This window comes from Convolutriloba macropyga, chromosome 8 (genome assembly GCF_964194025.1).
Source record: "Convolutriloba macropyga chromosome 8, txConMacr16.3, whole genome shotgun sequence".
Classification (NCBI taxonomy): Eukaryota; Metazoa; Xenacoelomorpha; order Acoela; family Convolutidae; genus Convolutriloba; species Convolutriloba macropyga.
In genome coordinates this window covers 42,873,106-42,889,205 of record NC_134475.1, presented here as the reverse complement: position 1 = coordinate 42,889,205, position 16,100 = coordinate 42,873,106, and the positions used below count along the sequence as shown (strand labels likewise).

The window sequence follows — 16,100 nt, the reverse complement described above, 5'->3', positions numbered from 1 at the left end:
TAATCTCGTCAAACTCCACAAAATAAGATTAGTTGACACCCGGTGGCATATAAAAGTCTACTGGAATTCAATTGTTGCTGTTTTTGCAAATTTAACTCGATAATTATTCAAAATTCATCATTGCTTTTTATTATTTGAAGTCTTTCACTCAAAAATTGGTCTAATTCGCAAATACTTGGAACGCTTGGGCAGTTTGTCATGCGCGCGGCAAAATGAGGGATAAGTTTGACATTATCATGGATTCTTATAAGCAGAAACTTTTAATTGCTATTTTTGTGCTGCATTTCAAATTTTGCTTTCGTTTTATTTAATGCTAATTACTGACAATTTTTATTATTCGCGGCTCTATTGTTGACATTTCCCATTTACGTAAACATGAGGCCAAATGTATATATAGCTCGTTTGCAGAGAACTTGAGGGTTTTTACGGCTTTGAGGAAGTTTTAGTATACTTTAACTGATTTCTTGTGTTCTGCCTTCAATTTTTATTCATTTTGCAGTCTGAATGCCAGGTCTATCCTTTCAAAAATCAAAATGATTTTTTCAAGAGGGATAAGGGAACCTGAAAAATGCATTTGGCTGTTAGCTAGAGACTCTTATGTCCTTGAATGTGTTTCTCTTAAGGAAATTTCAGTAATTTTTTTTTGAAATTGTTACTTTTATTTTTTTCTGTCCACTTTTACCTTATTCTCAGTAAAAACAGCTCAAACTTTCTTTCATACTAGATACAAGGTAATTAGATACATGGTGGATTTTCTAAATCGGCCTCTAGGTTTTAGTACTACGATTTTTCACACAAAATTTTGTGATTTTTGCGCATAATTGCCTATTTTTGCTGTTGTATTTGTTTCAATTGTATATTGTCACAATACTTAACAATGTAACTGAAAATTTTCTAACAGTTTTGTAACCGAAAATATATTATTATTTTCATAACATATTGATTTAAGCGTTGCGACAACGTTCTCAGAATTTGGCAGATATTTTTGTTTGCCCGGAATTTGTTCTAAACATTTGTTGTCGGTCGCAAAATATTTGGAAATTAAAGTTCTCAGCGGCCAAAAAAAACGAATGAACTTAATAGCTGATATCGGTATTTAGCTAATGATTCTATTGACTTTCAATTTGAACTTTAACCAAAAAAAAGTAAAAATGTTTGTCCTGGTTTGCGTTTTTGTTTTCGTATTTTACAATGTTGTATTAGTTTCGTCAGGTAGCCTCATTATTGAGCGATTTCTTTAAAATTTTGGTGAATGAAACAATAACTTTTCTGTTGGTTGAAGGTTTTGACTGATGTCTTCAGGTCTTAAAAATTTCTTTTCAGCAGAAGTTTTTGATTTTTAGATACTTTTCAATATTTGTGATTTTTTTGCTGTCATTTTGAGATAGTCGTTTCACAAAAAAGACTTTATGATGTTCAAAAGAGACGCAAATGACGATTTAATTTTCTCGTGGTAATACTTTATAAATTTAATGGCTTCAACACTGTGGTTTCGTAAAGTTGTTTGAATTTTTTTTTAGTTCTGCTTGTAATTGATGTTGTTTTATAGTCTTATGATTTAGTCACACAAATAACAGGCGAAATTAGTTTTCGAAGAAGTAGCAAGATAAACTGTCTACTATTTTAGAAAAACGTTTGTGTTGACTATGAAAACGGATTTCTGAGATTTGCCAATCTCATTTCCGTTATCTTGTAGCTTAGCATCTCTTTATACAAGTCAAATCTCTTATCTATTGAAAAAAATTGCTCTTCATAACGTTTTTATTGTCCTCAACTGGTCTTTGTTCTTCGTACAACCACTTTTAATAAAATATTCGTGATTTTTGCATATCGCCTATTTTTTGTAGGTTGTGGTTTTCTTTTCAAAGTATCACAATAATGGGCGGTCCTCTGGTTATTTGAAAAAAAAACGCCCCAGATTTTTTAATGTTTTTAGCGAACAACTGAATGTTTAATTGGCTGTTTAATGTATAAACGAATCTCTCAGTGATTTCAATTGATGCATAATGTTTTTAATCAGTTTGACATTAAAAAGCAAAAGGCAAAATATAAAATATATATATATATATATATATATATATATATATATATATATATATTTGTAATTATTTGATTTTAGCGCCTTTTGTTCTGGTATTCATATTATGGTAGTTACAGGTCTCATCAGCCCTCTTAGGTAGATTGCTTTATTCATTTAGTAGTTTGTTAAACGATATGTTTATATGTTAATTTTTTTTAAATCTCTTCCTCATTTGGTAGACAATTAAGTGAAAAATGTAGATGAGCGGGAACGGAACTTTATGTGCGAACGCACATTACCGAGCATCCTTGTTCATCTCTAATCAGCACTAGCTGTTATAGGACTGTGTACGGGCTGGAAAAGGGTAGGGAAACCAGTTTATATTTCTTAACTTTGCTGACCTCGAAAGATCCAAATCTACATAAATCTATCATTATCAAAATTTGAGAACCCGTTTTGATCACTAGGTGGTTATTGAGGTTAATTTTTCTAAATCTTATTTATTGAAAGCATTCATGCATTTGATAAGTGCATGTGAAAAAAGATGTAAAGAGTCGTGATGGGTACACTAAAGGCGTTCGGTTTTAAAAGTTATTATTCAAAATAATCCAAAAGTGAAGTTTTTAATATTTGTAAATTATTCCCAGAAATCAAATGTTAAAAACTATCTAATTTCAACTATCTGACTATTTATTGCAACAATTTTCGTTTTTGTAGCTGATTTGAAGATTTCGAACAATTTCAAGTTTGCGCAGGAAAGACGAATTTCATGGTTTTCACATACGTTGCAATTTTGTATTCATTTTTGATCGGATATGTACAAATCTCGGTTCATCTTGATAACCTTCTGCTCCAGTTGGGTGTCAAAAATTTTTTGGTAATAACTTTATTCTTTGTTGGAGAAGTTGAATTTTGTTAGAGCCATTTCAGAAATCAATTAAATTAGCTTGAAATACCTATTTTTGTTAAATAGCCGTTCTGTCGTTTCGAAAGGTTAGCTTCCGCGCTCCCTGAGCAAATTTACAAGAATGAGGTGGTTCAAAAATTATATCCAAAAACATATTACTAAGACTCATTGTTCACTATTGATTATTTTCAAAACTATCTTTTCAAATATTTGCTAGAAAGATGGCCGTGAGTAACAATAGTTTCCCACATTATCATCAAGCAATTCAAACAATCATTCAACTTAAAATGGTTCTCCTTTATTACAGAAAAATGACATTCCTTAACAGCCGCCTTCAGCAGTCTTTTTCCGGAAAATTATAATAGACATTTGTTCTCTGCATTCAACCCAGCTCAAAACTTTACAAAGACGAAGTAATATCGCAGATTTTTAAACTAAAAAACCTCTGGATTGCAACCTATTATTAACAACCCGATATCAAACGTCAAAATTAACAAGTTGTTTTGAGCAGTATGCATTCAAACAATAAACAGTCGCCTTAAGAAATCCAAAACGTGAAATTAAAGGATCATTGATGTTCAAGAGAATAACGACAGGTAGTTAGGATATCAACAATTTAACAAACAAACTGCTGTTCATTTGAAACAAAAATTGTGATTTTATTACAATGAATCCGTGGCTTAGAGCAGTTTTAACGTCAAAACAGCTGGTATATTGCCAGAAGATAGGCGCGCTAGCTTCTTAGAACTGTCTCAAAACACCTTTCAAAAAACAAAACCGACTAAAAGTCGGAAGAATTGCTCTCGAACGACTACTGGGAGCTCTAATCAATTGCAGTCTGCTTCAGAAGGGGGAGCCTAAATGAAACTAAGGAGTTCAAAAGTTGGCTTCAAATAACCACAGTAGAGGTTAACATATATCACTATTAAGATTTAAAGAGAAAAATGGCACTTTCGAAGCACTCTTCATTTGACTTTGAGTATTAAATTAACGCAAATTGAGAGAGAATTTTAGATCACGCGAAACGCAAAAAGACAAGGGCGTATAAGTCACTAGAAAAGTCAAAACGCTCAAGCAAAAACTTTGCATAAAAAACAGACACACGATTACAATAATTGCTTCTCTGCGAGAGCAATTAAACCAGACGAAATAGAAAAAAAATTGATTATGAGTCTCAATTTGATTGTGACTTAAATTTTGATATTCAAAAGCAGTCCTCGTGTAACTTTAATTAGAATGGCGCATACTATTTTTTACCTCAACTAAGTCATTTTGCTGTATAAGTCATTTTACCTCAACTAAGTCATTTTGCTGTATAAGTCATTTTACCTTAACTAAGACATTTTGCTGTCACGCTGAAAGTTTGAAAATTCATTAAGAAAGTCATTGTGAGAGCTACAAACTGAATTTATGCAATAGGTTTAGAAATTGTTTAATCACAAAGACAAAGACATATGTAAGTACTGAGGCTGACAAAAAAAAAACAGAAGAAAAAGCACAAACTGAATACAAGGGGAACGCAAAAGAATCACTTAAATTATTTAAGAGTCGTCGTTAAAGAGACTAAGAGACAGGGCAACAAAGAGACCTACAAAAAAGGCAAAATTCAAAAATGCACCAACAACTAAACACATAATAAAAACAATTAAAAAAGAAAGAAAACATTAATGAAAACAAGTAGAATTGCCGAACGTGGACAACAATTTTGTATTTAAAATCCAAAAATTGTTCAAACAGTGTTTTATAACTCTAATTAAAATTCAAAATTGCACGCCTTAAAGTTACTGGTTTTTTCGCTCTCTTCAGTAATTCGATGTCATTAAAATCCCTACTCCAATTCGGCTTTGATCATACTAATTTGACTTTGATCACTCCAATCAATGACTTCACAAATGTGTCAACAGATCTTCAGAACGCTACCCAAAACAATTCAAATTCTTTGAATTGTAAAAACTAAGAGAAAGCCAATAATAGCTCCGTTCAGCTAAGGTACGCGGCTATTATTTAAAAAAATCGTTTAACCATTTTGAAATGAATACTATCCGAATCCAAGTGAGAACAAAAACAAAATTTAAGAACTCTTCGTTGACTACACGTTCTATTTGTCTTAAATGATAAATTAACTGTATTAACTCAATATTTTTTCTTTAAATAGATAATTATCTCCATTGAACAAAAATTTGTCAAAATTCATCATCGATAGAAAATCTACACAGCTAACTCGAGATGAAATATGTAGTTAGAAAATTCCTTTTTGTTCACAAAAAAAGGACATTGGTGTAAACGGAAGTCTCTCGATTCATCTTTTAAGTAGAGATAAAAATATAGGATAAATTGGAGAATATCAGTTCGTGATTCAAAAGAATTGGCAAATGAATACCCATATTCACTTCACTATCAATGAGAAGTTTTTTCTTTGCTTCCATTGTCGTTTGTTAATTAATAAAGCCAGTTACTAGCACCACTAGAGAGCAGATATCAACATAAACAGATTAGCGTCGGAATCGTACAAACATACACGCTACCAATAATTGCTTCAAAATTCGTTGGAGAGTAATTTAAAATATTATACCAGAGAATTTGGATTCTGATGCAAAGTTGTAATTTTTTTGTTGTACAGATTTTGGATCTTCATATTCGCATAAACGTTAAACATCAAGTACATTTTAAGAATTTTCAATGTAGACCTTCCGCCAGGCAGCTCTTCAAGCTACTTTTTTTTGAAAAAATTGCAGCACGAATCGCAGCGAACAATTTCAGGCCATCCTGCAATTACACTCTACAAAACTGCTAATTGCAAAAGCTTGCCTGCAGCCAATTATTGATTACAAGCATGCGCAGACCCATCAATTATTGAATAGTTTGATAGATATGTTGTATATCGTTCGATTGGAGCTCTGGCAACTTCTCCACCAGGGAGGTTGAGGAGGAAACAGGTCCAATAATTCTATCACAGCTTACCTGTAAGTGTCTTAGTAGCTGAGTTGAGCTTCGCTGCAGCAACCCAATGATGCAACTTCCAACGAAACAGCTCCCAATAACAATCCAGTCAACATCGACTTCCATCTTATCTTTAAGAAATGGACTGCATTAAGCGATTTCGTAAGCTTGCGAAACTGAGAAGTAATTTACTCGTTTAATCGGTTTTCAGCTCATGCTACAATCCTATAGTTAATAAATATAGTAATTAATTGTTTTCAGGCTAGTTATATATACAACACATCCATTATAAAAAAATAATGGCAAGAACACACAGGAAAGCCGGAGCCGTCTAAAAGATTCCTCGCACAGATCACCATATCAAAAGCTTTTTAAAACTTTTTTCTTTAAGTATTTTAAATTCCTTTATATCAAACTTGTGTTAATGAAAGCCGATCACTCGAAAACTGATTGTCAGATTTATTAACATTTCTACCTATAAACACTAAATTCGAATTGAAATTTGAATTCTTAGATTACCAAAACAACCTAAAACGTATCCGTGAAGGGTGGAAGCTATATGCTCAAATGGTTTCTTTTGCTCAGTCAATTTTGGCCAATCGATACATTAATCGTGAAGTTGTGAGTGGTATCACTAGAAAGCACGTCAAGTAGTCTTTTACGAGGAGTTAGAGAGTTTAAAATTATTGTGAACATTCGACTTTTCAGTTTTTTTTTCACATTTATGGTCCATTTTGTCAGTTTTGGCTCAATTATGTTAATAGTTTCAATATTTCGTCATTAAAGCCGTGAAATGATAAAAAGACTATTCATGCTCACATCGTGGTCGTTTGGAATAAAACAGATTCGGATCCAGATTTTTGTTCTCTGAGCAATTTTTTGAAAATTTGCGGCCATTTTACTTCTCTTTGCTTTTTTTTTCGCGATATTTCACGCAAAGTAAACGCAAAAGATTCACTTGTGTTAATGGTGCATAGATACTGGTGTCTGAATTGGTCCGTTGGCAACTTTTGCTCTTTTGAATTTGATACCAATTTTACTAAATTTTTTAAAATTTGAAAATTTTGCCCATTTTCGTCCTTCGTTCTATTGCCACTCAATTTCATTCCTGACACAGCATCAACTGAGGTCTAAATTAAATTATATATTTTTTAGTTAAAAGTTTAGGGAAATGATTACTTTGAAATTTTGTTTTCAAAAAAATGAGAACTTTTAAGTTTTCACTAAGATTGTTGTTTTTGACGTTTTATCAGAGCATGGTTAATGACAAGTCTCATTGATTGCCAAATTTGATATATGAGCCTTGATATTTTTTTGAATTCATTGCTTACTGTTTTTATGACCGTGACACTACTTGTTTTAAATGAAATACAATGGCATTTTGAGTTTTTGATATTTTAGACGTGTTGCACCTTAATTTTATTCATAAAGGTCTTCATTCATGCACCAGGAAGCAATTGTAAACCTTCATGCACTAGGAAGCAATTGCAAACCTAAAACTCTGTTTGTAATTTAAACTTAAGGGACGCTGTTGACAAGTTGCTATGTTGACATTTAATTGAAGCTACTTGAACATTGGAAAATTATAGAGTTGATAATTTTTTCCCACTGTCTCGTTAGTTAAGCTGAATTTTGACGAGTCCAATTGGATTTCTAGCGAGTCATAAGCGAACCTTCCGTATGTGTCCATTTGATAGCTAATGGTTTCTAAGCTCTGTTTCAGAAATTTGTTTCAGATTTATGAAAAAAAAATGGTTTTGTTCCTCAATATCGTTTTGTGCCTTATAGTAATTTAGTCTCGTTAACAGGAAATCCTAGTTGCTTTTACTGAAACGCAAGAGCATAAGAATAGTCAATTTACATTCTTATTGGTCTGTTGAGTTTGATTTCTGATTAAAAAATAATGAATGGTTGGTGATTTGCAACTTGTTTTGGCAGACTTGTCTCTTAGTCTCAGAAATAAATGTTTTCACTAGCCATCCGATGGAGCATCATTCAAACTACTTAGTAATCATTGTGTTAGTTGTCCCACTTTCTCGCTTAAAGCAAATGTGAATGGATTCTCGCTGTTTCCTGGCATTAACTCGTAGGACGTGCCTAACAAAAAAAATCTACTCTTTTTCGGAACTTCAAAAGATCCAACGTTGGTAAAATTTTCTCTTTACTGATCTTATTGTCCAAGCATGCGCTTTTTGAATTTCTCTATAAAGTTGTAATTTGTTTAAATTTAATTCAGAAAAAAATGACTCGCACATATTGGAATTTTCGTTTTCCAGCATTTTTTTGGATGGCGAATTTGTTAGATCAATCATTTTATAAGTTCCATAGGCATACTAATTAATATCACTCATCATTTACCTCGTGATGATCTAGCTTTGTTCAACTCGAATTAGATTTAATTTGAATTAGCGTTCCCAGGTTAGATTAACCAGTCTGCGCAAACGCCAATTTATTAACTTCTGCACTCGCATGTACGTCTAAACTGAGAATTGTAAACATAATCGAAATTTAAAAAAGAAGCCACACAGGCATGAGCTTAAGGAAGATAAAAAGACAATTCAGTTAGAAAATGGGATAGAGGTTGATTTCTGGATCTCATTTGAGTTGCATTAGAGTTGACTTCACGTCTGTCCTTTCGTGTGTTTAGAGTTAATTCTAGGTAAATAAACAAGTTTGAGATTAACCATTTTCCGTATACCACTATCTTTTTTAAGAACTTATTGAAATTGAAAGCAAAATTTCAGCTACTTTTCTAAATTTGAACGTAATCCTTCTCTGCTTGAATTGGTAGATAATTAAGCCAACAGTAAGGATGAGCGGGTTCAGAAGATCATGTACTAACGCACACTATAGAACTGCCATGTTTCTGTTTTAGCATCTTTCGGGAAGAATTGATTCGAAAGAAAAAGTCAATGAAAGTGTTCAACATCAAATTTAATTGTTACGAAGCTGAAATGATTGAAACTGAACTCGTCGAAAAAAACCAAAACAACTTTTAAAAAAATTAAAATGATCAACACATTCTTTTAAGGTTTCAAAACTGGTTTCAGTGAAGAAAATTCACGTACCGTCTTTGCTCAAAGCCAGCAAGTGTGATTTTTCAAAAACTGCTAAGAATCATTAGCTATTGTCACAAGCCGGCACATCAAGTTAGGTTTGAAAAGGGCTGTACAAAATGAATATATGATGAAAAGGAAATTTGAAGATTTTATTGGTCAAAACTTCACGTTAATGTTCAGAAACAATGCCAATGCTAAGCAAAAATCAAAAACTCTGCTAAGCAAAAAATCAAAAACGCCATCATACACAAGCTCCTTATACCAATCTAATAACTACGTGCCATAAATCCCACTATTTCGCACTATAAACTTTGCAATAATTGAAAACTTAGCTCAATAAACAGAGAAAGACGATAGCTTTTTAGATCTGCGATCTCAAAAAGTAATAAACAGACAGAAAAAGAAATTTCTCTTCTTTTTTATTAACTGCTGAGATGTTATATTTCGATTAAAAATCTGTATAACTTATTCTTGCTCCTATAATCTGCTCTAAAGTAAAATCCATTTAAAGTGATACACACGCAATTGACTTCGTCTCCTTGAATTAAAGAGAAGTCATTTTGATAGCGAAGAAACAATCACCCATTTTTGAAATTAAGTTTAGTGTTCAAGAACGTCTCTATCTCCCCCAATGTACTTTTGGTCGTAAATTTAATTCAGAGAGCCGAATCTTTGAGGCTGGACATGTGCTGAGAATTATTATCCAGATCAATAGTTTGAGGGTATCAGTTTACGTGCAACATAAAAATTTTGGCTATTTTCTGACGTTACCAGAGATCTTTTTAATGGTACAAAAATTGCGATTTCATAGAGAGCGGATCTTCCTCGCTAAGACAACAGTTAAAATTTCGATCATTTATTTTAGTGAAATTTGGTGATGCGAGGAATAGCCTTTTCAAGACAAATAAAGGTTGCGGTTCCATTGACGTTTTTGTTCGGAGAGGCCCGACGCTTCAATTCGCTTCCAGAACTCTGGATCTGTTTCTTAAAGATTTTTGTAAAAACCAGATGACGTCGCCATAAAATAGCCAAAGATGGGGAACCTGATAACTCAAAATCTGGATGGAAATAACCATCCGAAATAACCAGTCTCAAAGATTCAGCACTTTGCAAATAACTTCTTTGCGAGCAACCGTACATTGGGGAAGAGATATATTGTTAAAAACTAAACTTAATTTACAAAACATCATGAATTTCAAATTTCAGGTACTAAGGCGGTCTAAAAAGAACTAGTTTTCAAAAGCACTATAAACACAAAAGCAGTTATTCTCTCTTTAAGGAATCTGTGATATAAATGAAATCAATACATTTTCAACAAAGTTTATCGGGAAAAAAGGAAACAAAATAAAACTTAGAACAAAATGATTCGTTACCAAATCTGGCCCAAAAAAATTTCCCAGAACAAATATCGATACTTTCAGCCCGAAAGATTAGTCCCAAATATCTTACGAGTAACTCCAACAAGTTCACCGATCTGTACAATAATAAAATGAACAGCAAACAAAAAATGAAAAACTAAACACAAATAAAATTAGACACCTTTTCTCAGAACAAAAAGCAGCAAAAAATTTAAGACTAGTGAATCAATTATTTCATAGATAAATGTTCGGAACAAAGGGAGCCAAATAAAAGAAGGATATGGGCATATACAATCGGAAGTCATTTTCATAATTTTCAAACTGAATTAAATATTTAATTTAACGAATTTGAATTTGCTGTCATTGTATTTATCCCATACATTTATCCATATTCGTGTCAAATAAAACAGGGGAAAATAAATTCCAAGCTTCAAAAGATTGAAATATTTTGCAAACATGTTATTTTACTTTTCAGCTCAACATCATGAAACAAATTTTGAATGATTTTCAAAAACTTGACACCATTAAATAATTTCATTAACTTTAACACAAGATTTGTATCCATTCGGGTGCATAGAAGAAATTATTCTAAGAAACCAAAAAAAAATTTTTAAAAAAAAATGGACCACAAACGCCAAAACCGGTTTAGTACATGACCAAAATTGTAAAAAGAGAAACACCTCAGGTTAATAACTGAGAAAGTTAATGCCTGATTCAGTGCCATGATTTAATTCCTGATTTTATGCCATTTACACTGATTTACAACGGCTTACAGTGAGAATGGCAGTAGCTATTTACACTGATTACAAATAAGTCAATTGAAAGATCCAAAAAATAAGAAATTGAAAAAAAACATTAGTTCATTTTAAAAATTTAGAAAAATGGGCCGACTCTGCTCTTCAAGCCCTTATTGGGCTCTCACAAACACTGCAGTATTAATTCAAAATGGTTAAATATCACCGTAATTTCGATCAAAAAGATGTTGAAAAAACAGAAATAAGTCAAATCTACGAAAAGACGGTCAGCTGTATGTACCATTCTGTGGAACACTTTTCTAAGTCAGTTGATCAACGCAGCATATCGACACAAACCTTCCCGAGCTCAGCAAATTAATTCGCACAGCAATTTAACTCACCTCGTGTAAGTAAAGTCTAAATCTCGACTGAACACAGTACTTCCGATTAAAAAACCTCAAGAAAAAAAACAATGACAGTTGAAAGCAAAAGAAGGTCAATAATAGTCACAGCTATTGCTTTGCTAATTTTAAAAATAAGTATATTTAGCCAATGTACCTCGATAGCTTCTGAAATCATTAAAATTTCAAATAAAACACTCACATTATAAAGAAATGTGCCATGGCAACATATCGATCGATTTGTTTAGTCATAAATATTTTTAAGCTGACAAATTGCCAAAGAAAAACCCTGAGTAAAAAATTGAACGACGGATAATCGTTTTTTCGTATTAAAAAGGAAGCCAAAGGCAATTAGTGAAAACTTATATTACAATTTTTTTTTCAGTTTTATGACCCGAATGTATTGAATACGCAAAGAATTTGCTCCAATGTTTCGTTTCATGGTGTCAAGAATTTGCGACTGTTGCTCAAGGTTATCAACATGCAAAACATTGTTCAAATGTTTGGCATTAACTAAATAATTCCTCTTGACCAATTTCAGCATGAATAGAAGGATTTTGAAAGACAAATAACCATCATTATTTCACCACTTATGGTAAATCTACCTTTGCTACACCACTTTTGTTTCAACTGATCCTTTCGAGATATATAATAAACAAACCTTTTGTTTAGAAACATAGTCTTTTCAATAACTATTTTAGCTGACAGTTTTCCAACATTCCAGCAGATGTTTCGAGTAGTGGATGAAAAGGCTCATGACTTATCCTGAAGGATCCGAAAAATTCCTTTCCTTCAAATAATCCAATATTTTTGGATCAAACGAACTGGCTATCAATCATCAAGCTTCAGCTATTGCATTTTCAAAGATTCAAGATTCTAACCGAACGAGCATCAAGTAGAATCAATTTGAATGAGCAATAGAAACAATTCTTGAGTTGTTTCAAGCCTTTACTTTTAAAATGTCTAAGCTCATTTAAAGCAATCCACTTTAGTTCATTTTGCGTCTTCCTTTTATCGGCTTTTCGATGCATCAAGGTATCTAAAATTTTGATGCTTCAAATTTGTTCCTCAAAGAGCTGCAAACAGTTGTCGTTCAAAAGTTCCTCAAGCCTGATTTTTCATCAAAAATTCAATCAGGTATCAATTTTGTCTTGTCCTACTCGGAACCTTATCTGCTGAAATTCATAACTCTTTTAATAAATAGTAAGTATATCACAACGGCAAAAAGATTTAGAGGTAAAAACCGGTTAATAACAATACTTAATTCATATAGATAATTTGACTACAAATGATTTGCGTTTCATCAACTAAACCTCGTAACCAATATTTGAAAAGTTATTATCAGCAGTAAAATCAACTCAAAACCAAAAATTGAATATGGCAAGTAAACAGGGAGAATCAATTCATAAAACTACATAAAAGCAATCTCTTTCAACCAAAAAGTTGAGAACTAAGTGCCATTTTTTATTTCTAAGAGAATCCAGAAAAATACCCAACACCACATTACTATGTGCCAAAACACCCAAAATTTAGAGTCGAGGTGCTCTTGTCAAGAAAAATTTTAAGCATAATTAGACACACTAGAGCATACAATGCATGTTTAATTTACCATCAAAGATGTTCATTATCAATTGCATAATCAGACTACTGAACACACTGATAAAGGAACATAACTTCATACTTTTAAAATTAATATGGGTATTTTGGTACAATGGTTTTATTGGATTTGGGCACATTCTAATTTAACCCTTAAATCACCAGCCCCGAAAGTTAAGAAAATAAAATTCAGTATGAACTTAATTATCGTTGCGATAAGTAGATGCCAGAGTCGGAAAGCCGCATTGTAATAAATTGTAAGGCAATCGGATATTCATTTATTTTGAAATTGATGATCATTAGTTTTCAACTACTACCATCTGTCTTCAGAATTTCTCGATTCAATCACGTCTTTCACGGTCCGGTCAAGCAACAACCTCGGACCCGATACACCCCGACCTTTGATGTCTGTCGCTGTTCTCAAACTCGACAGTATGGATCTCTCCTCATTTGATCCCCGACCACCACGGTAGAACACCGGGGACTTCTTGCGAGACAATCGCCCCCTCAAGTCTGTTGACGACATATCTAACCGTTTCTTCACTGGCCCAGATTCCCTTCGGGAGCCAGTATCTTCTTCCTCAGAAGGGATGAAGCCCCCTTTGCATTGCAACATTTCTCGTAAATCTGTTGCGCTTCGTTTCGGCAAGCGACGCTTAAGTGCACGTCTATCGTAAATTACACAGGACCGGTCATGCTCTGGAATTTCATCCTTGGTATCTCTCTCAGTTGATGAAGGCACAGAAGACATTTTTCTTGGGCTGTCCAAGCCCAATACTCCGACTGTTGGAGGTTGTATTGGCACCTTTTGCTCGGGTCCCAGACGCTTGTACACACTGTCATATTTATTCAACCTGAACAAGAGGTAGTTATTCAGAGGGAAATTCAATCCTATTCAAAAATAAACATAACCGACTAACGTCGGGCGAATTGCTCTCAAACGACCGGCGAGCGGTTGGCTTCGTCAGTAGCTAGCCACGGGGGGGGGGGGGGTCTCAACCTCTAAGAACCGCCCTTCACACCATAAGTATAAGTCTCCAAAACAGTTTGAGCTGAAACAGAGCTGAAAGGCTCTAAGATCACTTAATGCCCGCTGGGCGCAACCTGTTTATCCCGTTTTTGAGGACGAAAAGTCAAAAGCGTCAGACGAAAAATCGGTCAAGCGAAAAATCGCATTAAAAAAGACCGACAGGACTAATATAATTGCTACAAACTTCGTTTGAGAGCAATTACAAAAAACTGTTTACGGATTTAAGTCAAAAATTAAGGTTCAAGAATTTCGATATTGTTTTGCTGCATTTGCGCGCTTGGCTTTACTGTACGAACATACCTTATTACGGTCCGATCATGCTCTGTCAAAGAAGTAGTCTTCCGTTCACCTGTCTCGTTCAAAATGGTCAAAGATCCATTCATCTTCGGCTCCTCTTTTATGTCCGGTTTCGGCCCGAGCCGGTTCAAAAGTTTGGTCTCTCTCTGGTCTGATACAAGAGTGGTTGGTCGCACTTCGTCCTGGTAATCAGTTCGAAACGACCCCAAATAGTCAAGACCCCCTTCAATTCTGGACCTGTCTAGAGTCCTGCGACCCTTGTTTAAAGCATCTCGAATTTCTTGGTCCATTTCCGCCTCCATTTTGATTTGTGTTTGCCATTGTACCTCTTGGTCTCGCTTCGAATCAAAATCTCTAGCGGGTCCAATCATGCGAACAAATTGAGTGATTGGCTCCATTTGAACTCTTTGTGCATTTTCAATTTTACAAATCGACCCATCTAAACTTTCAGCGCCATCTGTATCTGGCTCCAGCTTGACTCTCGGTTTTTCGATTCTGTACTTCTCTGCCAGGTAATTTAACCGAGAAAGTTTAGGGGATGTCGATGCTTCGTTTTCACTGTCCGATTTACTGACTGATATTGATCGAAATGATTCTTCAGAAGTCTCTCGGGGAGGCGTCACTGGCTTTGCTTTCATGTTTTTGAGTTGTTCTCTCGATCGAACACCAGATTTCGATGCAATCGAACCAACAGTATTTTTCGAACGACTGGCCATTGATACCTCCTCCATGACAACTTTCCGCTTTTTTGGCACTTTTTCACGACGCATAGATTCCGTCTCAGAGTCTGAATCGCTGACTTCAATGTCACCTGCTTTACTCACTCTGCGTTTCTTAAAGGTACTTTTACTATGACTTGGCCTATGAGAGTGAGGCACCTTTGGGTACTTCTGAGATTTTGACCCACCCGACAAAACCTTTGATGACGAAGGTTTACTAGAAGGCGATGACTCAACCTTTCGTTCCTTTTGTTGCATTCGTTGACTTGTTCGCTTAATGGAATCAGCGCCAATGCTCTGCCGTGAACTCACTGATTCTCTACGGCCTTTAGATCGTTCGGGATCTTTTTCTTTTCGAGAACCAGTACTTGTAATCTCTTTCGAGCCAACTCGTGTTTGATTTCGCTCCAGATCTTTCATCTTTTCACTGCGGTCAACGCTCCTCGATTGTGCAGAGGTCTTCAATTTTGAATTGGGAGAGTCTGTAGTATTTGATTTTGCGTAGCGCAGGATGGAAATAACATCTCCTACTGCGCGAATTCCAAGTTCATGCAAAATTTCCTTTGTAATATCTGGTATCATACTCTTTTTCATCCTGTTGTCAATGAACAATACAGCATAATTGGCACAGACAGATGGAGGCAATCCCGCATCAGCAAAGAATCCCGCCCAGCTGAATGCTTTGGGAAGTAAAGCGGGATTTTCTGTCATAACCCTGAAAATGAGCAATTCCTACGGCTCACAGACAACTAAGACAAGGCAACGATTTACCAGCTTTCGCAAGCGATTTGAGCAGCAGGGATTTAAAAAATTAAATTGCAATTAATTGTCTGGAGTAAATGGGGAAAAAATTACTTAATTGTCAAATGGAATAAAAGCGGTACGCCGCTTCCGCCTGTTCTATCTACACTTGGCAAATGGAATAAAAGCGGCACGCCGCTTCGACCTGTTCTGTCAATACCCGGTAGCAGTTACGAGAACCTCACTAAATTTCTCTCCCTTTTTCGAGAGGTTATCAGGTGCAAATATTGAGACCAAC

The 16,100-nt window shown here is 34.4% G+C and overlaps 1 protein-coding gene across 1 annotated transcript; it reads right to left on the bottom strand.

Moving 5' to 3' along the window:
- Window positions 1-12,666: 12,666 nt before the first annotated feature.
- On the bottom strand, window positions 12,667-15,796 carry LOC142344740 (uncharacterized). Its single transcript, XM_075396632.1, has 2 exons — window positions 14,346-15,796; window positions 12,667-13,869 (listed from the first exon to the last, which is right to left on the bottom strand). Exons 1-2 carry the CDS (start codon window positions 15,770-15,772, stop codon window positions 13,329-13,331), a joined length of 1,968 nt encoding a protein of 655 aa, XP_075252747.1. The 5' UTR covers window positions 15,773-15,796; the 3' UTR covers window positions 12,667-13,328.
- Window positions 15,797-16,100: the final 304 nt, after the last annotated feature.

Coding starts and splice junctions, on each gene's coding strand:
- LOC142344740 (XM_075396632.1), bottom strand. CDS start 15,772: ATGACAGAAAATCCCGCTTTACTTCCCAAAGCATTCAGCTGGGCGGGA. Junction 13,870..14,345: donor CATGATCGGACCGTAATAAG/GTATGTTCGTAC, acceptor CCTCTTGTTCAG/GTTGAATAAATATGACAGTG.